A 22,036-nucleotide genomic window follows, 5' to 3' on the forward strand; every position below is an offset into this window, starting at 1 on the left:
TCAGTCCAACATCATATGGCTCATCTCACCATGTTATAGAAGATCAGGGCAGATGTTGCTTCACTATGGAAAGCTATCTCCACTTTCAGACACAGAAAGCAAGTCACAAAGTGTGATCCCCACTAAAAAAAGGGTCTAAAAGTTCCTCAATCTCTCTGGTAGTGGGCAAAATTTATGAGCATCTCTCAGCTTTCAATGTAAAAAATGTTTCCTTTTCCATGTATTACTATTGGGTAGATTTGTGATGTTTTTGCTTGATTAGTTGCATTTTTGGCTCTATTAGTGGCATTCTCTTTGAGTAGATTTGTGATCTTTGGCTTGATTAGTGGCATTTTTGGCTTGATGCGAATTTTATAATAACTCGAAAAGGAAACAGTAAAAAGATGCAAGGATCTTTTTCTGTGATTTGATTGGATACACTGCAGATAGTCAAGGAAGATATTTGCACCCGCCTTGTTTCAATGATTGTACTCCTCTCTTCCGTTCACACTTCTCTAGTCGGGCTGTTTTAAATCCCAGAGAACTATCACTAAGGGCTCCTTTGGATGCCGAGAAGATTTTGATTTGGAATTCTCACATTTGCAGCCCTTTTTGCATTGACATTCGGATCCCGGTCAAATCCTTGAATTTCCAAATAAGCTGTCGAAATAAGAAATTGGAAATCCACAGATCTGGCAGTTTTCTTCACCCTCTTGGCTCCTTAGCCTCTCCCTGCAGCAGGAATTACCTGCTTCCCTCTATATCTCCCTCAACATGAGCTGGCAGATCTATTAATTTTGTACTGAAAACTCAATTCCAAATCCAATTACAAAATCTGAGGTATCCAAACGGCCCTTAAGGAATGCTGCCACTGTAGAACTACCTGTGTTCTCTTCACGTGCGTTTCCGGCTTGCATTGATTTCTATTCTCAGCAGTGATCTTTCATTGATTTCTGATTCTCATTACTGTTTGGATTGCAGGATTTCTTCTCTGGAAAAGCTTGGAATGGAAAGAAGTTTCTAAAATTTCCTACTGTTTCACACATGAAAAAAGATAACATCAACCAACCCTATTCAAGGGCCTTCAATTTATGATGATATCCCACTAAATTACCCATAATCATATCATTTCCCTGTAAATAATTGAAGGAAATTTTCCAAGAAAAAAATATCCATTGTTAGACCAAAAATCGGTAACAGGTACAGCAGTGGCGTAAGAGCTGAGAGCGAGCGACGAGGGAGGTTGAGTATGAGTCCTGCGGTGAGTGCTTAGTCCTGCACAAGGCAAGCGAGGTCAGAAGACCAGACCGGGTTTTACTCCGGACAGGCCCTTCGACACTCAAGTCAGTATGAGCAGGAGTGAAGGGGAGATGTCTTAAGAGTTTAGGGAGAGAAGGGATTTTCGCATTACCCATCAGTCTGAGCTTTAGTCCCCTATTTATAGGGAAAATCTGTTGAGGTGTCCTGGACAGGTGTCCAGGACAGGTGGCGGCCTGTGAGAGGCTGGATCTCACCTACTCTGAACAGATGGCAGCCTGTGAGAGGCTGAGTCTCACCTACTCTGGGACAGGTGGCAGCCTGTGAGAGGCTGGATCTCACCTACTCTGAACAGGTGGCGGCCTGTGAGAGGCTGAGTCTCACCTACTCTGGGACAGGTGGCAGCCTGTGAGAGGCTGAGTCTCACCTACTCTGGGACAGGTGGCAGCCTGTGAGAGGCTGGATCTCACCTACTCTGAACAGGTGGCGGCCTGTGAGAGGCTGAGTCTCACCTACTCTGGGACAGGTGGCAGCCTGTGAGAGGCTGAGTCTCACCTACTCTGGGACAGGTGGCAGCCTGTGAGAGGCTGGTGTTTTCACACCCCATCAGTTGCCCCCCAGTTTTCCAAGTCATTGAAGGACTTGGGAAAGTGTGATCACTCGTTTTTCTGGATGGGGAGACGTTGTTCGGGGGTGAATCGAAGAATTTAGCACGGAGTCCGGAGTTCGCAGTCCGGATTTCGGAGTTCGGAGTTCGCAGTCCGGCGTCCGGAGTACGGCTTCAACCGGACTGGCTTCTGGCGCATCACAGAGTCAAATATCCAGTCCGGAGTTCGCAGTCCGGAGTCCGGAGTTGGGAGTTCGCAGTCCGGAGTACGGCTTCAACCGGACTGGCTCCTAATGCTTCACAGAGTCAAATATCCAGTCCGGAGTTCGCAGTCCGGAGTCCGGAGTTGGGAGTTCGCAGTCCGGAGTACGGCTTCAACCGGACTGGCTCCTAATGCTTCACAGAGTCAAATATCCAGTCCGGAGTTCGCAGTCCGGAGTCCGGAGTTGGGAGTTCGCAGTCCGGAGTACGGCTTCAACCGGACTGATTTTTGTCGTCTTGTGAGAACGCGTTATATCCAGTACGGTTTTTTCCGGACTGAATTTTGTCTTCTAGCGGCCAGTCCGGTGCGGACCGGACTGATTTTTGTCGTCTTGTGAGAACGCGTTATATCCAGTACGGTTTTTTCCGGACTGAATTTTGTCTTCTAGCGGCCAGTCCGGTGCGGACCGGACTGATTTTTGTCGTCTTGTGAGAACGCGTTATATCCAGTACGGTTTTTTCCGGACTGAATTTTGTCTTCTAGCGGCCAGTCCGGTGCGGACCGGACTGATTTTTGTCGTCTTGTGAGAACGCGTTATATCCAGTACGGTTTTTTCCGGACTGAATTTTGTCTTCTAGCGGCCAGTCCGGTGCGGACCGGACTGTTTTTTGTCGTCTTGTGAGAACGCGTTATATCCAGTACGGTTTTTTCCGGACTGAATGCCGAGTGCGGAGTGCGGAGTGCGGAGTGCGGAGTGCGGAGATCCACCTTTGGGACGTGAATGTTTACGCGCGTGCTTGATCGTATTGATGGTGGGAGAATGTGTCCGTCATAAATAGGGGACACGTGGCGCAATCCGGATGGCCTCGAGATGCGTGCATCGCATTTATTACCCCACCGCCTCCGAAAAACTATATAAGGAGGTTTACCCCCCTTCACTTTTTACTTTTTACCTTTCATCTTTTTTCTCTTCTTGCTCTGGGAGTTTCCACTTCTCAGTTCGCAGCTCGCAGTCCGCAGATCGCAGATCGCAGTTCGCAGCCCGTAGCTCGCAGTCGCGTTCCAAGATCTTTTAAGAGCTCCACTCACCGGTATTCCTCTCAGCCCTTCCTTTTACTATGTCTGATAGTACTTCCGATTCCGAGTCCGGTACGGGGTCCTCCACTAGCAGTATTTCGGAGTTTAGGATGCCTCAGGAGCCTTTTTTGGCTAGTCCGTCTGATAGGATAGACCTTGTAGATAGTGACGACGGAGGGGATAGGGATGAAGTGATCTTAGATCTGAATGCCACTCCACCCTTGACTGGCAGTCTCCCGCGAGCAGGAGGGAGTGTTGAGAGCGACGTTGCTGAAGCGTCCACAACATTCCTTCCTGGCCGGGCCGTGGAGGTGATCGCTAGAGCGCGGATGGATGCCGATCCAAAATACAACTTGCGAGCTCTAGTCGAGGAGAACTACCTCACCAGGTCTATGCTGGGAGATATCAGGGATAAATACTGTGTGCCCCCGAGATTTGAGCTGAGGGCAGCTATAGAGGGAGACAGAGCCTGCAACGAGAGCCAGGATCTCTGTATTTATGAGGAGTCACTGAGGGCAGGACTCCGATTTCCGTTGCACCCCTTTTTCTCAGCGGTGCTGCGATACTACGGACTAGCCCCGGCCCAGGTAGCTCCGAACTCATGGAGATTATTAGTTGGGTTTTTATACCTCGTCCACGGTCGGTTAGAGAGGAGCGTGACTTTGTCACTGTTCCGTGCTTGTGCACACCTGAAGAAGCATAAAGAAGGGGGCTGGATCTACATTAGCCAGCGCCCTGAACGGAAGATAATCACTGGCATTCCTTCGTCGATTCACTCGTGGAAGAACAGATTCTTCTATGTTGTGGATCAGGAGGCCAGTGAGCCCTGGTCCGTCCCTCTAGTGTGGGACACTCCAGATACCTCAAAACTGAGTCGAAAGCCGCTCCTCGAAGGTGAGGACAGTATAACATTCGCCTTGATGCGGAAGGAGATTGAGCAATCGGGCCTCATCCGTTGTAAGGAGTTTTCTGAAGAGGCGATTCTGGTCGGGCTGGGCGTGAGTGCCGCGACTCCAGAACGTATGTAGCTAGACTTGTCTATGCAATCTATTTATTTTTTTATATACTTGCTTCTGACCGTTGGCTGCTCATTTGTCTTGCAGAGATGAAGAAACAATCAACCGTCGAGAAAATCAGGCAGGGAGCTCAACCGCGGGCACAAGAAGGTGCTCAACAGGCGCAGCAGGAGCGCCAGAAGAGAAAAGCGACTGTGCTGGGGAGTCCGGCCCCGTCACAGGGCATTCCTCCCTTATCCCAGAGGCCCAAGACTAAGGTGAAGCTAGTAGGCCCCTTTGCTCAGGGCGGTGGCTCTTCTAAGTCCGGTGGTGCTTCTACCGGAGCCGGTTCTGGGGCTCGCCCTCCTGCGGGGATTAGTGAGCAAGTCTTTCGACCCAATTGGGCCGTTCTGAAGGATGACACTGCCTTAGGCGAGAGCCGGGTAGCAGCAGAGCTTATGAGCAAGTATTTGCTGCAGAAGGACAAGCAACAGGTCCTTTACGAGCCGCCAGCTACAGGAGAGGAGGCTGTGTTGTCCTCCGCTTACCAGGTAAGGAAGTAGTGCTTTGATTTGCTAACTTTCTGCCCATTTCTTCCTTTCACCATACTGATGCCTGTTTCTTTCTGTTCTTTCTTCAGATCTTGCTATACTATAATGACCTCAAGGAGAAGAGTAAGAGCTTCTCCCAAGCCATTACTTCATCTGAAGAGGTGAACGAAAAGTTGGCCGCTGAGGTGCAGGAGCTTCAAACGAGCATTGGGCGAATAGAGGAGGAGAAGAAGTTGTTAAAAGAAGATCTGGCCGCAGAGAAGAGGAAACTGGCCAAGGCTGCTGAAGCCATGGAGGCTCAAAGAGGAAGGGCCACTGACAGGCAGGAGAAGGCAGTAAAAGAGGCCACAGAGGCAAAGGAGGCTGAACTTTTCAGCCTGTCGAGCGAGGCTTACAGTCTTGGATACTACGACTGCCTCCAGGAGCTCCAGGCCTGCAATCCAAATCTATTGATGCAGAACATGACTCTCCCTGCCAGGCCGAAGATTACTGATGAGGAGCCAGATACTCCTGCTGACATCACCTCTCTTCCAGATGCTTAGAGATTTTTTTTTTTTTTGTTTTGTCTTTGTTTTGACCTCTTTTTGTAATGGTCCTTGAGACCCTACAGCTTTTACCAGCATGTTTAAAGTGAATTTTGTAATGGCCCTCGAGGCCCCACATTCTGATCAATGAAATTTGTCTGTCTCTGATACTTCTCAGCTGAGTGATTTGCTTGACTTTGTCCTTTTATTTTGATAACCTGTGAGTGAGGCCGTTGATGGTCGAATTGCGACGAACTGGTCTTTTAACAAGTACCCAAGTTTTGTGAACTGGGTTTCCAGTGAGTACCCAAGTTTAAGAACTGGGTTTCCAGTGAGTACCCAAGTTTTGTGAACTGGGTTTCCAGTGCGTACCCAAGTTTAAGAACTGGGTTTCCAGTGAGTACCCAAGTTTTGTGAACTGGGTTTCCAGTGCGTACCCAAGTTTAAGAACTGGGTTTCCAGTGAGTACCCAAGTTTTGTGAACTGGGTTTCCAGTGCGTACCCAAGTTTAAGAACTGGGTTTCCAGTGAGTACCCAAGTTTTGTGAACTGGGTTTCCAGTGCGTACCCAAGTTTAAGAACCGGGTTTCCAGATATAAAAATGACACTGAATTTGCAAGAAGATTATTTATTCATAACAACAAATATACAAATTTACAAGATCACCTTTTCACGCCGGATAATTCGACTACTGATAATATTTCCTGAGGTTTTTGGAGTTCCATGCATGAGGTAATAGGTGCTCCTCCAGTGTCTCTAGCCTGTAGCTTCCTGGCCGGATAACTTCCTTCACTCGATAGGGTCCCTCCCAAGTTGGGGAAAGTTTCCCTACTTTCGTCGGCTGGGAGACGGCTGCCTTTCTCAGGACCAGATCCCCTGTCCTGAATTCTCTGGGGCGGATTTTGGAGTCGTGATAATTCGACACCTTCTGCTTATAAGCGGCGACCCGGATTCGAGATTCCTCCCGGATTTCTTCTAATAAGTCGAGGTTGGCGCGGAGTCCGTCGCTGTTCAGTTGCTCATGGAAACTGATGACTCTGGGAGATGGGGTGCCTATATCAACAGGTATCACGGCTTCAGTTCCAAAAGAGAGGTTGAATGGTGATTCACCAGTCGTCGTGCGAGGAGTGGTGCGGTAAGCCCACAGAACATGGTAGAGCTCATCTGCCCATCGGCCAGCCTTTTCATCCAGCCTTTTCTTTATCCCTTGAAGCAAGATCCTATTGGTTACTTCCGTTTGCCCATTGGTCTGGGGGTGAGCAACCGAAGTGAATCTCTGTTCAATCTTTAGGTCAGAGCAGAACTTTCGAAAGTTCCGGCAGTCGAACTGTTTGCCGTTATCTGTGATTAAGGCACGGGGAATCCCAAATCTGCAGACCACTGCCTTCCAGAAGAAATTCTGTATATTCTGCTCAGTGATCTGGGCTAGAGGTTCTGCCTCCACCCACTTGGTGAAGTAGTCGATTGCCACTACTACGAATATGCGCTTTCCGGAAGCCGGTGGAAAAGGACCAAGAATGTCCATCCCCCATACTGCAAAAGGGAGTGGACTGATAATTGGGGCCATCGCCACAGCAGGCTGGTGGATGGTGGGGGAGAATTTCTGGCACCTCTCGCACTTTTTAACCAAATTCAGCGCGTCTTGTCGTATGGTGGGCCAATACAATCCTCTGAGGAGTACCTTGATCGCCAGGGCTTTGCCCCCCAGATGTTCTCCACAGATTCCTTCATGAGTCTCTTGCAATGCGTACGCGGCGCTACTTGGTCCTAGACACTTCAGGTACGGGAGAGTGTAGGACCTTTTATACAAAATGTCACCGCTGAGGGAGAATCGGGCGGCTCTCTGTATCACCTTACGGGCTTCCTTCTTATCTTCGGGAAGTTTCGCGTCCCGTAAGTAATGAATGATCTCATCCATCCAGCACGGCTCGTTCTCCACCTGCATTATATCTGCGGTTTCCCTTTCGATGCTAGATCTTTGTAGAAATTCCATACGTATGCTTCCAAGAGTGGTGTATCCAGAAGCAGCCAGCTTCGACAGTACATCTGCTTTGGCATTTTCTGTCCGCGGTATTCTGATGACCTCGAAACTGGCAAACCGGCTGGAGAGTTGATGAACCTTAGCAAGATACTTAACCATACGCTCATCTCGGGCTTCGTAGACCCCTTGGATCTGATTTGCTACCAGCTGTGAGTCGCAGTATGCTTTTAATTTCCGGGCGCCGGTCTGAATTGCTAGGTTCATTCCGGCAAGGAGGGCTTCATATTCTGCCTCATTGTTGGACGCACGGAATCCGAATCTCAGAGCATAATCCGCAGTGAACTCCTCAGGCCCAGTGAGGATGAGGCCTGCTCCACAGCCGTTTTTATTTGAAGAACCGTCGACATATACTTCCCAAGTTGGTGTGCTGGTCATGGAGTCCTGCTCTGCCAGGGGTTGCAAGATTTCTGTCTGAGTTTCTGCTATGCATTCGTCAGGAACCGCTTTCTCTGCAACTGGGAGTTGTACCGTTTCAGGGTCGGCGACTTGCTGGGGGATGGTGCACTCCGCTACGAAATCTGCCAGTACTTGGGCCTTGATGGCTGGCCTTGGAGCGTACTGGATGTCGAACTCGCTCAGCTCTACGGCCCATTTCACAAGTCGTCCGGAGATATCTGGTCGATGGAGTACTTGCCGGAGCGGCTGGTCAGTCAAGACCTTTACAGTATGAGCTTGAAAGTACGGTCTTAATTTTCTTGCAGCCATTACCAGCGCGTAAGCCAATTTCTCGACCCGCTGGTACCTTGTTTCTGCGTCGTGAAGAACCTTGCTGACATAATAGATTGGTTTTTGCTGGCGGTGCTCCTCGCGGACGAGGACATCTGCCAGTGCCGTGGAGCTAACGGAGAGATATAGAAATAATTCCTCACCTGGCTCCGGCTTTGTTAATAATGGCGGGGAGGACAGATACCTTTTCAGCTCGTCGAAGGCAATCTGGCATTCTTCCGTCCAGGGCGCAGTTTTGAGGCCCTTAACCGCACTGAAAAAAGGCAGGCATCTCTCCGCCGATTTGGAGATGAAGCGACCCAGCGCCGCTATCATTCCCGTGAGCCGCTGAACTTCTCTGATGGTTCTTGGGGCGGTAAGCTCTACCACAGCTCTGATCTTCTCGGGATTTGCTTCTATCCCTCGCTGACTCACCATGAATCCCAAGAACTTCCCCGAACTGACACCAAAGGTGCACTTGGTGGGGTTGAGTTTCATGTTGTGCTTCTTGAGGACCTGAAATGTTTCTCTGAGATCAGACACGTGGTCCTGTGCGCTTCGACTTTTGACCAGCATATCATCCACATACACTTCCATATTTCGGCCGATCTGGTTCTGAAAAAGTCTGTTCACCAGCCTTTGATAAGTAGCTCCGGCGTTTTTGAGGCCGAAGGGCATGACTCGGTAGCAATAAGTCCCTTGATCTGTGACGAATGAGGTCTTTGGTATATCCGATTCGTACATCCTGATCTGGTTATATCCGGAGAAGGCGTCCATGAAGCTCAACAGTTCATGACCCGCTGTGGCGTCGATGAGCTGATCGATCTTCGGGAGCGGATAACTGTCCTTGGGACAAGCCTTATTCAGATCAGTAAAATCGACGCAGGTTCTCCACTTTCCATTAGTCTTCTTGACTAGGACTACATTTGCTAGCCAGTCCGGATATCGAATCTCGCGAATGAAGTCAGCCTTCAAAAGCCTCTCCACTTCTTCTTTTATTGCCTGTCGCCTTTCAAAAGCAAAGTGTCTCCTTTTCTGTTTCACCGGTCTGCAGGTTGAATCGACACCAAGCCTATGAGTGCTGATCTCTGGATCGATGCCGGGCATATCGGCAGGAACCCATGCAAAGACATCTGCATTGCCCTGGAGAAACTCGGTGAGTTGATGTTGAATGCTACTACTAAGGGAGGAACCGATCAGAGCGACTTTCTCACCGTCCTCCGGGCACAGTGGGATGGAGAGTAGGTCCTCAGCGGGTTGAGTACCCCTGAGTTCGTCCCTTACATCAAGCAGTTCGATTGGCAGTGATTCCACTGCGTTTTTTCCTTTCAGTGCCATTGCATAGCACTCCCTTGATTGAGGCTGATCTCCGCGAACTTCCCCCACACCATTAGGGGTTATGAATTTCATTTTTTGGTGGTAGGCTGAGGCGACTGCTCGGATCAGATTCTGGCCAGGCCGTCCCAAGATAGCATTATAGACCGAGGTGGCCTTCACTACCAGGAAGTTAACCATGGCGAATGCTTGACGAGGTGGGTCTCCGACAAGAACGGGGAGCTCAATCTGCCCTACCACTTTTACGACCTCTCCGGAGAAGCCGAACAAATCTGAGTTCGCCGGCCTTAGACGGTCGTCGCCTATCATCATTTTCTCGAAGGCATGGTAGTATAGAATATCCGCTGAGCTCCCGTTGTCCACAAGAATTTTCTTTACCTCCCAGTTGGCAACGAGCATGGTTAACACCAATGCATCGTCGTGGGGCAAAATAAGGCTGTCCAGATCTGCGTCTGAGAAGGAGATCTCATTCTCCGTTCTTGACTTTTTGCTGGTTGTGTGAACGGCGTTAACTTGCCGTGCATATGCTTTTCGAGCAGCAGAGGAGGTGCCCCCGGCGGCTGGTCCGCCCATGATTGTATTGATAACCCCCCTTGGTTGAGATCGGGGTGCCTCAGGCTGCGCGTCGGTGACCTGAGAAGTCTTATCCTGAGGAGGGGGCTGCGGTGATCTTCGAGGGCTACGGCCCTGGGGACTCTTTCCTTTGCGCCCTTGGGTGCGGCCGTCATTCTGGATGTATTTTTTCAAATAACCCCGGCTGATCAGCTGCTCAATTTCTCCCTTGAGCTGCCAGCAATCCTCTGTGTCATGGCCGTGGTCCTTGTGGAACCGACAGTACTTTGAAGGATCTCTTCTGTTTCCTTTGGAGATCATTCTAGGCGGCCACTTCACAAACTCCTCCTCACTGATCGCTGCCAGTATGTGCTTTCTAGAGGTATTGAGAGGTGTGAAGTTCTCTTCTCTTCTCTGAGGGGGTGGAGACTTCTCTTTCCTGGGAGGTTTATCCTCCCTACGCTGTTTAGGCAGATTCTTCTCTTCAGAGGTTATCCTCCGGTTTGAATTAAGAGCTGCCAGTGTTTCTTCCACTGTTATGTACTCTTCTGCCCCGGCCATGAGATCCGCCAGTGAGTGCGGATTTTGCCGAGCCACCGCTCGACGGAAATCATCAGATCTTGCACCGGTGAGGAGTGCGTTCATAGCCGCTGAGGGATCTAAATTGGGCACCTGTAGTGCCTCCCTGTTGAAGCGGCGGACGAACACCTTCAGGGGCTCATTGTCTTCCTGTCGCAAGGCCATCAGGGAAGCTGTTGTTTTCTTTGGCCTGCGGCTGCTCATGAAGTGGCGGACGAGGTCCTCTCCAAAATCGTCGAAATTGTTGATGGAGTTTGGTTTGATCCTGGAGTACCAGTCTCTTGCCGCGCCAGTGAGCGTCGTTGGGAAGGCTCTGCAGATGAAGCCGTCGGAGGCGCCGTGGAGGAGCATCATTGTTCTAAATGTTTCCAGATGATCCACGGGATCGGTAGTGCCGTCGTACTGAGGGACGGCAGGCATCTTAAATCCTCTGGGTGCTGGAGCACTCAGGACATCCTTAGTGAATGGCGTTCTGCTTGAGAACGCTCTAGAGGCGGGCCGGCTCTGATCCTTCGCCAATTCCTCTATCCGGTGGTTCATCTCCTCCATTCTCTGTAGCAACGGATCCGTTCTGCGGTCTGGGGACCTGATTCTTCCCACAAATGGGCTTGCCGCAGAACCGGACTGACTTTCCGGACTCCTACGACGAGGTCGAGATTTTGCCGGTGGCAAACGATCTTCGTGAGGCCGGCGCCTCTGCGTGGAGCGAGACCGCGATCTTTCGCGGTGATGAGGTTCTGTCTGGGCGTGCCTCACTATGGGGCGATAAACTTGTCTAGCGGAGTGATGAGTTCTGCCCTCCCCGTGACGTGATGACTCTCCCCTGTGGACTCCTTGGGCAGATCGCGGGGCCTCTGGAGGAGGTGGAGGGGGTGCTTGAAGTAGTTGTTGGTACTGACCAACAAGGGCCGTCATCTGCTGGAAGAGGGCTTGGACTTGCTCCGAGGTGGGCACGGGATTGTGATGCTCCGAGCGAGAAAGGCTTTGGTCGGCAGAAGCTGCCACTACCATCGAGGCGATTCGACCACTCCGGGTCCTGCGAGGTAGCGCGGCTTGGTCGTTCTGCGCAGAAGCTAATCGCGCACTCTTGCGCCCTGCCATTTTGTAAGTGAGATGTAAGAACAGCTTTTAGTTCTTGGTCCCACGGATGGCGCCAATCTGTTAGACCAAAAATCGGTAACAGGTACAGCAGTGGCGTAAGAGCTGAGAGCGAGCGACGAGGGAGGTTGAGTATGAGTCCTGCGGTGAGTGCTTAGTCCTGCACAAGGCAAGCGAGGTCAGAAGACCAGACCGGGTTTTACTCCGGACAGGCCCTTCGACACTCAAGTCAGTATGAGCAGGAGTGAAGGGGAGATGTCTTAAGAGTTTAGGGAGAGAAGGGATTTTCGCATTACCCATCAGTCTGAGCTTTAGTCCCCTATTTATAGGGAAAATCTGTTGAGGTGTCCTGGACAGGTGTCCAGGACAGGTGGCGGCCTGTGAGAGGCTGGATCTCACCTACTCTGAACAGATGGCAGCCTGTGAGAGGCTGAGTCTCACCTACTCTGGGACAGGTGGCAGCCTGTGACAGGCTGGGTCTCACCTACTTTGGGACAGGTGGCAGCCTGTGAGAGGCTGGATCTCACCTACTCTGAACAGGTGGCGGCCTGTGAGAGGCTGAGTCTCACCTACTCTGGGACAGGTGGCAGCCTGTGAGAGGCTGAGTCTCACCTACTCTGGGACAGGTGGCAGCCTGTGAGAGGCTGGATCTCACCTACTCTGAACAGGTGGCGGCCTGTGAGAGGCTGAGTCTCACCTACTCTGGGACAGGTGGCAGCCTGTGAGAGGCTGAGTCTCACCTACTCTGGGACAGGTGGCAGCCTGTGAGAGGCTGGTGTTTTCACACCCCATCATCCATCAAAAATGTTTTTCTTGCAATCCAAACAGTCTTAATGAAATGGAAAGATGGTGGAAATGAGGTGAAAGAACATATAAAGAGGTCATGTGGGGATGGTGATGACATTTCCACGAAGATAAAGACACTTTTATCAGAGCACGGTAAGAGTGGAGAGCAGTTCTGTCAATGCATTTAGGAGGGACATGATTGATGGTGTTTATTTAAAGCAATATTATTGGTGGGGCCTACTAACCTTCCACTAAAGGGCAGCATTTTTGTCTGATAGGAGTGGGTCGCTCTTGCCTGGGAAGTTTTACGATCTAAACACTTTGGATTAAAATGATATCCCTATTGTTAAGTTGTATTAACAATAGGGATATCATTTTATTTTACGAGTGCCTGGCATTGTAGAATTTCTTATGTTATCTTCACGGGCTTTTTGTTCCTTTTGCCTGCACTGACATGGGGAAGATAAGGCAAAAGAACATATAAAACGTAAAGAGGGTGATGAAATTTCCATTAAGATAAAGGTACTTTTATCAGAACGTGTTAAGAGTGGAGCAACAGTTTTGTCATGCACTAAGGAGACGTATATGATTGATGGTGCAAGTGGAGGGAGGGCCTCTGCTCCTGGTGCCATCCATCATTCCTTCTTTCTTTTCTTGGGTCAATTGGGGTCAAACCCATTGTCTCAAAGGACTGTTTTAGCAAAGCTTGCCCCTTCTTTTCTCATCCTCCCTTAACATGAGAGTGAGAGAAGGGAGATTAGGCATGAGAGTATTTTTTGCACACTTTGGCCCACGTGGGTCGATTTAAAGCCAACTTATGAGTTGATAGGGTGGAGCTGCGGTCGGAATTTGGGAATTTTTGAACCAAAATTAAACACATCGTGAGTCCAATAGTCTGGTTTGGACTCAAAATCATCTCTCATTATCCAAAATGTGTGGGTCCACTGATTTGAGACAAGGATGAGCTGGAAATGGAGGACATTGATTAAAATCCTGCAATGGGAGATTGGAATTGTTCTAGTTATTAAGGTGTGGACATGATCTCTTGATTTCTTAGTGCCTTATGTTTCATTGTTATTATGTCCGTTTCTCCATGCAACCACTTACATAATACATTTCCCTATCATCATATTTCCTTGTTAGAATATATAGGATCAAATCTAGACAGATCTGACCGTTGGATTGTTAGGGTGTAGATTTGGCAGCTTAGCAATTAGTTTTTGGTTACATATTTCGAATTTCAAATGTCACTTGTTTTAGGTTTTTTTGAGTTAGGTAAGCTAGGATCAAACCTCCGACCTCCAGGTTTAAGACTAATGAGCTAATTTTAGATAGTTATGCACTATTTTTCATATCTTCCATGTTAGCCTCCTGTAAAAGCCTCAATAAATATTGTGAAACAACCAATGATTCTAAAAGCTTAAGCTGTTAGAGTTGATGTTATTTAATCATTTACACTTCAACAAAAATAATGCACCCAATATTTCATTGGGTTCTCTTCATAATTTTCATACAATTCTGAACTTTTACAGTCCCACATCTTGATTCATGGCTGATTGGGCAAGTTCTGCTTTGTTTTTATTTAGTTCGGATTTTCATTGGCTTCTTGAATAAATTATGGCTGTTCAAAAAAAAAAAACAAAAAGAAAAAGAAAAAGTGGTGATCGATTGCTTTGTATATGGTGAGAGAGGAGTTTATTGATGTTTCATGATGGCTGTGATGGCTGATGTCCGGTGCTTTATTACATGGACCATGTCTTTCAACATGGAAAGGAATTACCTCTAGCGTTCATGTTCATAGAGTCAATTTCAACATTACAATACTGATACACTCTTATTCGATGACTCAACTATTCTCTTGCTTAGTTTCTAGACATTTTACATGCCTACGTAGGACTCAAATTTTACAACACGGACGACTATTGGACTTCTAACAAAATGCTCTCCATCGGTCCAAGTTAAGCTTCCAAATGAGTAATCTCCTTGCACATTTCGTGTAGAAGAGAATGTCATTCTGAATTGTATCTTTGTGATGGAGGAATTGAAGGACAGGATCTCTGGTTTGACTGCCATCTTAATGCCATGTGGAGACTGTACCAAAGCTTTATAGACAGAATTGATCGGACCCACATTTGTTACAGTTCTCAAGATTGCCATGGTCTTCTTAACGTTTGGGATTGAGATGGATGGCAGGTTCAGATTCAGTATGGAATGTCTATTTTTTGAGCAGGAGGTTGCCTCCTTAGTAATATTGCTAATGGCTGAGTTGGTGTAGCCCATGGAGCAGAGGAACTGAACATAGTCCCCCGTGCTCATATCATAAATAAGCCCTGGATTTGTTGCTTTGTTGGGATTGATAAGACCTCCGCCTATGTCAAAAGGGTCTGCTGGCTTGTGATTACCTCCCTCTGCAACTATCATCTCTCCATCCGTGCCGGTTTGGGAGGCTGCAGAAGTTTTGAATAAAAAGGTATTTATTCCAAAATGAAAGAAGCTTGGAATTGGAAAAGTAATCCATGGGAATGAGACACACCAGTGGTCACAATTGCCGATTTTATTGCTGCAGGAGTCCAATCTTTGTGCAAGGATTTGATAAGGGCAGCTATTCCGGCCACATGTGGACAAGCCATTGAGGTTCCTGTATCGAATGAAAACCCATCCCAGTCCTCTGTACCGCTAGGTGGTGGATATGCAGCCAAGATGCTAACACCAGGTGCAGCTATATCAGGCTGCAAAGATTGAAAACCGGTCATATATATTAGGTGATCATGAAATATTGAGGTACTAAATGAACGCAAAATTTACAAACTATGGAGGGAATAACATTCCTCTATTGGTAGTATTTGATAATGTTGAAAATAATGTTAAGCTGTATCTCTCATTTCAAAAAGAAAAAAAAAAAGAAATAAATGCTAAGCTGTATTTCTCATGTATGGTTTATGTTTTCAAAATGCAAAATCAAATCTCATGAGTTGGTATGTTACAAATACTGTCAGAATCATTTTTTTCCCTAAATGATTCTCCAGTGAAGCCGATATTGTCAAAATCATTTATTTTCCAAATGATTCTCCAGTGTTGCCCATTTACACCTATTAATCTACCACTTTAACTGTAATTCCCGTTTGTTGAGATCTCTTCAAATTTATCATGTAGCACTTTATAACTGAGCCATCTATTTAAGTTGTCAATGGGAGCAAGAATAATGTATAAATTGTTATTAAACAGAAGTGATTTAAGTTTTGGAACCTCTTAAATTGAAGTAACAATTGATCCTTGATTACAATAAATCTCCAAATAATCTGTTGAACTTGCATAGGTGTTGAAACAATCCTTTTGGCGTTCTTTTCTCCTTAATTTCAATAAGCATTGTGGAGTCCAATGGAATTTCGAACAGAGAAATGGAAAATGGGATACACTTGGAAGTGGACCATACCTTCAACACTGCAGGAGATATGGAACTTGGCCCTCTGGATGAGAAATATGCTACTCTTGGGGAGGTCAATTTCCCGATAACAGTCTTGGGATGGCCCAACTTCACGATTGGGGACCTTCACGGAGAATGAATCTGATTACTTACTATTTTGTTCAATATAGAATCTCTCATATCATTTCAAGATATGCTTACCTTGTCCTTCGGATGTAGGACACTATCTCTGTCCCAACTTCATAATTTACCATAATACATGGAATAATTTCACATGAAGTGAGCAGGTTATTTGTTGGCTGTGCATAGATGAGGCCAATACCTCCCGCTGCAAACACGGATGCAGCTGCAGTGGTAAGATCCTGATTATCAGCTACTGAAAAACAGAGGACAACCTTTCCTTCTGCTGATGTAGCATTGAGACTTCCAAGCTTACATCCCTTGCTGCAAAACATAGAGCGTCATTAAAACAGAAGAGTTGTAGAACTATTGAATTGGAAAGGTAGGTTGGAGGAAGTAAAAAAACTGATCACCTTCCATCATCTGCAAAAGTTTCTTCTATTTCTGCAGCGATTTGTTCTGAGTATACAAGTCCATTGAACCCATTGTTCGTTTTAGTGTCCATGGATTGACCCTGCATCCCACATTGCCAAGAGTAAAAACATGGTTAGTATTGTATACTTTTCCTTCCAGAGAAGCAAATGACATGTAATCTTTACTTTTGGAGCAGTATAGAAAGGTAATGTATGAGTGTTCTACGCATTACCAAGAGAGTGCGATTGTTTCCAAGTGTAATGGCTGTTGGGTAGGCCCTGTCGATGGTAGTGGCTGCAACATTTAAGATCCATGGGGCTGTATTATCGACCGTCTGAGAGGCAGGACCTTCATTCCCAGCTGCACAAACAACCATGATCCCTTTTGCTACTGCATGAAACGAACCGATTGAAATTCCATTATCCTCTACGTAAGGAAGGAGAGGAACTGCGCCTCCAAGTGACCCCGATATGACATCTACTCCATCATGTATGGCTTCATCAAATGCTTTAAGAATATCCGCATCGCTGCATCTCCCACCGGCCCAACAAACCTTGTAAATTGCTAAATGGGCATGCGGTGCACCACCTCTAGCGACCCCTCTAGCTAACCCTCTATAACTCGCATTCTTCACGAGAGAGCCAGCAGCTGTGGAAGCTGTGTGAGTTCCATGCCCGTTACCATCTCGCGGGGATAAGAAATCATCAGTAATGTTTTTTATTCTTCCACTTTCGTCCATTACCCCTTCTAAGAACCACCGTGCACCAATCAGTTTTCTATTACAGTTGGTGGAATTGAAGAGCTGTCCATGCTGGCAAATCCCTTTCCAGTGAGATGGGATCGGACCCATGTCTTTATCGCTAAAACTTTCCAACTCAGGCCAGACACCTGCACATTTTGGAAGCAATTTACAGAAAGGTTCCAATGAATATAAACTTGCAACTGATTTTTTATATGATACCTGAATCTATAACACCAATAATGATTCCTTCACCCATTTTGCTGTCTGATAAAAGTTGAGATTGAGAATGGAGCCCAAGAAAATCCCAGCTCCGAGTCGTTTGGAGTTTGTGAATGCGATTTGGTATCACCCGGAGAACACCAGGGTGCTCTGTATTATCTTTGGCATAAGCATCCGATAAAAATAAAAACCATGGTAAGCTTATGGTTGCATAGAGCTACACTTGGTCGAACTTACCTGCCGCCATTTCTGCTTGAGACTGTGTTAGTCTAGCTGCAAACCCAGAGAAGCCATGTTTGTAGCTATACACTATCGAACCTTGGGCAGCTTCTTTGCTGCAATTTGTTGAAGTATAAATGATTATCTCTAACAACTTAAACTTTTAGAGTAATTAATTGTTTCACATGGTATTAGAGCTAATGCCTCACAGCACGTCCTGGGTTCAAAACCCAACAATTCAACCCAACTAAGCCTTTGTCCCAAACTAGTTGGGGTCGGCTAATGAATCCTTTAGAAAATTTTCATGAAGAAGGTGAAAGAAACTACCCGGCTTACATTGACTAAGTCTAATCCCGACACTAGTTTGGTTCGTCCACATTGATCATTTTCTTCCATTCTCTCTTATCCAAGGTCATGTTCTCTATTATGTTCTAGCCATCAGTCTTTCCTCACTGTTTCTACCCAAGTTGTTTTCGGTCTGCCCCTACCTCTTTTTACTCCATCAACTTGGCACGACTCACTTCCTCTCACTGGAGCATCCAAACGCCTACGTTGGATACGACCAAACCATCTTCAGCGGGGCTCTCTCATCTTCTCCAGAATTGGTGCCACCCCCATCTTTTTACCGATGTCTTCATTTTTATTTCTATCTAACCTTGTGTGGCTGTACATCCATCTAAGCATTCACATCTTCGCTACACTCACCTTATGCACATGTTGCTTCTTGGTGGCCGAACATTCTGAGCCGTACAACATGGCAGGCCTCACAGCTATCTTATAAATGCTTTAAAAATGCCACAAAAATAGCTGTTTTTGGAAACAAGGTGAAATGCCTTAAATACCTGATAAATTTTCTACGAAAATGAGAGATTAGGAGAGATATCTTAGGAGAGATAAACTTGAAAGGAAATCATTTCCAAAACAGAATTTCGTTTGGATATTAAAGATGGACATACTTTTCCGCAAAATCCTAGGGAGGGCGGGCAAGATTTCATTTGGAAATTAAAGAAAGGTGGACATTTCGGCAAAATCCAAGGGGGCGGGCAATATTTTGGAAATTATAGTGGCAAAACTTTTTGGCAAAAATCTAGTGGGGGCAACTGCCCCCCCCCCCCCCGCCCCCTTGGCTCCGTCTCTGCCTGAAGCATGCTTCCACTTCAACCAACCTAACATCCTCTTCAATCTCTTCTTCCAAAGGTTTTAGACTGTGTAGGACTAAGACATAGTATATGGAGTGCAACTTTAATAATGTAAGGAGGTGGGGCGAAGATGTAGTAAGTATGACTGGGGCCACTTTAGAAGATGGATTTCTTCTATTCAAGTTTTCCAAAGCCGAAGACTGCATTCGGGTCCTTGAAACCACCTGCCATACCTTTGGAGGAAGAACACTAATCCTCCAAAGATGGTCCCCTGAAGTCTCTTTAGAGAAAAAGAAACTCTCTGAAATTCCGGTCTGGATTCGTCTTCCGGGCCTTCATTTGAAATTTTGAACTCACCACATTCTAAGTAGGATTGCTAGTGTTATTGGAAATCCCCTCTATATGGACTCTCATACAGATGAGTCAACCAGGCTAAATTATGCTAGATTGTGCATCCAAATTAAGGCTGGTCAATCCCTCCCTGACTGTATCAAACTTAGAACTACCTCTGGAGTTATAGTGCAGCAAATCCTTTATGATTGGAAACCAGAGGCCTGCTGTAAATGCCAAGATTTCAGTCACAAATCTAGTGAATGCAGTTCTCACTCCGGACAACAACCTCCTCTTTCAAAGCAGGTATGGAGGCCAAAAAATCCCCTGGGTTCTGACAATTCAAAATTGCCCGGAATCCCATTGAGGGGCATGCCACCTCGAATCACAATGTGGTAAAACCCCCAATGGTATCTGAAGTCCCTCAAGTGCGAAGTCCTTCTATTAGCAATAAGTTTTCAGCCCTATCCGAACCTCTTTTGGATAGAATCAGTGATGGCAGCCCTATCCGAACCTCTTTTGGATAGAATCAGTGATGGCAACAGCTCCAAGGTTTCCCAAGGATGCACCATGGTTTCGGATCAGGGCATAGCAAATCATATGGCAACCTTGGATAATTCAAATGGGAACGAAATCTGGCAAAAAGTCCAACGAAAAAAGGGAAAGTCATCGGCCTTCCTCCTCCGCCCGGCCTCCGGATGCATTTTACCCTCTCTCTCCAATTCTCCTCTTAGGATTGGATAAGGATGGTCTTCTGTGGGTAGCATTTTGTCGCGCGCCTTCTTGAGTTATTTCGTCATTTTGTAGGCTCTTAGCCCCTCTATGTTTATTTTGTTACTGGTCCATTGGACCTTTTGCTTTCTGTTCGGTTCCCCCTTTCGGTTGTGTTAGGGGTTGTTTTTTTTTCTCATTGTTGTATCCTTTTTCTTATTAATATATCTAGTCGGGGTCTGCCTAACCCCAGCTTACCCATCAAAAAAAAAAAAAAGTATGACTGGGGCCGCACGTAAGGGGGAGTATCAAACTATACATGGTTAAATCAAAACAACTTTAACAGCTTAAGCTTTTAGAGTAATTGGTTGTTTCACACAATTATCAATCTAAAGTCGCTCAGCTGTTATTATAATGCGGTGAGCCATTCTCCACTGTAATCTTTTATATTAAGAGGATAGTGACTTCTACTCTATACCTTCCAAGTAAGGATGCTAGCATCTCATGATGAGAATTTTCGATAACCGTAGCATCCTCATGCTGTTTCTCTCCCATGTATACAATGTACACCTGAATCAGATAAACGTTGAGTAAATTAATGACATAGAAACGATCCAAACTAAAAGCAAAGTGGTAAGACACTCACATTGTTTACTGCCCTGACAAATGCAACAGAGATTTGAAACTGAAGATGGACGGAAAAGATTAAAAAGACCGCAAGTAACCGGGTCGAGGGAGCCTCTCTCCGACCACATAAATGTGCAGCCATTGTCATCAGTGTTTTGGGTTTTGGAGATTTCTACCATTGTTGAAATGGTTACCGGCCATTTATAGAATCAGGGCAGATGTTGCTTCACTATGGAAAACTATCGCCACTTTTGACACAGCCACAAAAAAATAAAACGTCAAAAAGTTGCCCCAGGTGGTGGGGGATATTCATCTCTCAACTTTCACGTGAAAAAATGTTCCCTTGCCTACGTAACTATTGCGTAGATGTGTGACCTTAGTCTTTGTTAGTGTATATAAGATCTGACCATTGGATCAAGTGTGTTAGAGTAGGAGATTAAGGAGTTAGGATTAGGATTAAGATGATCTTCTTCAGATCTTTTCTATCACTTTCGAAGTTTATCTGTAAGTGCTTTATATAAGCACATGTTGGTGTTAATGGAAGAAAAGTGAAATTCATAGAAATCTATGTAATTATATAGGCTTGATTAGCTGCATGTTCTTTGTTTTCTTACTAAATCACTGCCAAAAGTTTGCTGTATGTGAAAACTTATTTGGGATTTGGTGGCCATGTGATCGATGACAGCTACACATGTTACTTTTTTGGCAGAGGTTGTCTTATTCAATTAATTCATCTGACATGGCTGTCTTCACTTGCAAAAGAGCTGCCGAAATGGCTTTCCGGGAAATTGCCTAGCGACTTCTTCTTTGTTTTCTTACCAAGCCACTTCTAAAAGCTTGCTGTATGTGAAGTTCTTACTTATTTTGAATAAGATAGATATCAAACTAGAGGGTGTCTTTCTATGCGCATTTTTTAATGCTCGTAGTTTCTAAAACAACAGTTTTGAGGAATTGATTGTGGATGGAGAGAAAAGGAAACAAATAAATAAATGCAAGGATCTTTTTCTGTAATTTGATTGTGTTGGGGTTCCACACCAAAACAAATAGTCCCGCGTCGGATAAGTGAAATGGATGGGGATGTGTTAAAAGGGAATGGGCACGCTCCCTCTAATGGCTAGCTTTTAGGGGTGAGTTCTACCCGGTTAGATTCCCTGCAGATTGGATGCAACGCAGATAGTCCCAAACATTTTTGGGAAGGAAATGATATTTGCACCCTCTTATTTCAATGATGGCACTCCTCTCTAAAGTTGACACTTTAATTAATATTTAAAATTGTAAGAGTGGAGAGCAGTTCTGTCAATGCATTTAGGAGGGACATGATTGATGGTGTTTATTTAAAGCAATATTAGTGGTGGGGCCTACTAACCTTCCACTAAAGGGCAACATTTTTGTCTGATAGGAGTGGGTCGCTCTTGCCTGGGAAGTTTTACGATCTAAACACTTTGGATTAAAATGATATCCCTATTGTTAAGTTGTATTAACATTAGGGATATCATTTTATTTTACGAGTGCCTGGCATTGTAGAATTTCTTATGTTATCTTCACGGGCTTTTTGTTCCTCTTGCCTGCACTGACATGGGGAAGATAAGGCAAAAGAAGATATAAAAGGTAAAGAGGGTGATGAAATTTCCATTAAGATAAAGTTACTTTTATCAGAACGTGTTAAGAGTGGAGCAACAGTTATGTCATGCACTAAGGAGACGTATATGATTGATGGTGCAGGTGGAGGGAGGGCCTCTGCTCCTGGTGCCATCCATCATTCCTTCTTTCTTTTCTTGGGTCAATTGGGGTCAAACCTATTGTC

General features: G+C 46.1%; 3 protein-coding genes across 3 annotated transcripts; 1 reads left to right on the plus strand and 2 right to left on the minus strand.

The window, feature by feature from the left end:
• The first annotated feature begins 2,793 nt into the window (after window positions 1-2,793).
• On the plus strand, window positions 2,794-5,406 carry LOC143888758 (uncharacterized). Its single transcript, XM_077393170.1, has 3 exons — window positions 2,794-4,142; window positions 4,226-4,611; window positions 5,371-5,406. Exons 1-3 carry the CDS (start codon window positions 3,164-3,166, stop codon window positions 5,404-5,406), a joined length of 1,401 nt encoding a protein of 466 aa, XP_077249285.1. The 5' UTR covers window positions 2,794-3,163.
• Window positions 5,407-6,202: 796 nt separating this feature from the next.
• LOC143888759 (uncharacterized) lies at window positions 6,203-7,331 on the minus strand. Its single transcript, XM_077393171.1, has 2 exons — window positions 7,044-7,331; window positions 6,203-6,244 (listed from the first exon to the last, which is right to left on the minus strand). Exons 1-2 carry the CDS (start codon window positions 7,329-7,331, stop codon window positions 6,203-6,205), a joined length of 330 nt encoding a protein of 109 aa, XP_077249286.1.
• A 6,724-nt stretch (window positions 7,332-14,055) lies between these two features.
• On the minus strand, window positions 14,056-20,464 carry LOC143888003 (subtilisin-like protease SBT3.9). Its single transcript, XM_077392273.1, has 10 exons — window positions 20,252-20,464; window positions 20,084-20,175; window positions 17,444-17,541; window positions 17,207-17,356; window positions 16,478-17,133; window positions 16,245-16,345; window positions 15,913-16,155; window positions 15,721-15,835; window positions 14,821-15,016; window positions 14,056-14,734 (listed from the first exon to the last, which is right to left on the minus strand). Exons 1-10 carry the CDS (start codon window positions 20,378-20,380, stop codon window positions 14,166-14,168), a joined length of 2,349 nt encoding a protein of 782 aa, XP_077248388.1. The 5' UTR covers window positions 20,381-20,464; the 3' UTR covers window positions 14,056-14,165.
• Between the last annotated feature and the right edge of the window lie 1,572 nt (window positions 20,465-22,036).

Source organism: Tasmannia lanceolata, unplaced genomic scaffold (assembly GCF_043159265.1).
Source record: "Tasmannia lanceolata isolate RefF3 unplaced genomic scaffold, GAP_Taslan_0.1 ptg000012l, whole genome shotgun sequence".
Classification (NCBI taxonomy): Eukaryota; Viridiplantae; Streptophyta; class Magnoliopsida; order Canellales; family Winteraceae; genus Tasmannia; species Tasmannia lanceolata.

Bases quoted from the DNA above. Each gene is read 5' to 3' on its own strand.
- LOC143888758 (XM_077393170.1), top strand. From the start codon at position 3,164: ATGTCTGATAGTACTTCCGATTCCGAGTCCGGTACGGGGTCCTCCACT. The intron at 4,143-4,225 runs GTATGTAGCTAG...TTTGTCTTGCAG, and splicing joins GAGTGCCGCGACTCCAGAAC to AGATGAAGAAACAATCAACC. The intron at 4,612-5,370 runs GTCCTTTACGAG...GATACTTCTCAG, and splicing joins TGCAGAAGGACAAGCAACAG to CTGAGTGATTTGCTTGACTT.
- LOC143888759 (XM_077393171.1), bottom strand. From the start codon at position 7,331: ATGGTTAAGTATCTTGCTAAGGTTCATCAACTCTCCAGCCGGTTTGCC. The intron at 6,245-7,043 runs GTGATACAGAGA...CTGTTGATATAG, and splicing joins ATAAGAAGGAAGCCCGTAAG to GCACCCCATCTCCCAGAGTC.
- LOC143888003 (XM_077392273.1), bottom strand. From the start codon at position 20,380: ATGACAATGGCTGCACATTTATGTGGTCGGAGAGAGGCTCCCTCGACC. The intron at 17,542-20,083 runs GTATAGAGTAGA...AACAAATTGCAG, and splicing joins CTAGCATCCTTACTTGGAAG to CAAAGAAGCTGCCCAAGGTT. The intron at 16,346-16,477 runs GTAATGCGTAGA...TGTGGGATGCAG, and splicing joins GAAACAATCGCACTCTCTTG to GGTCAATCCATGGACACTAA.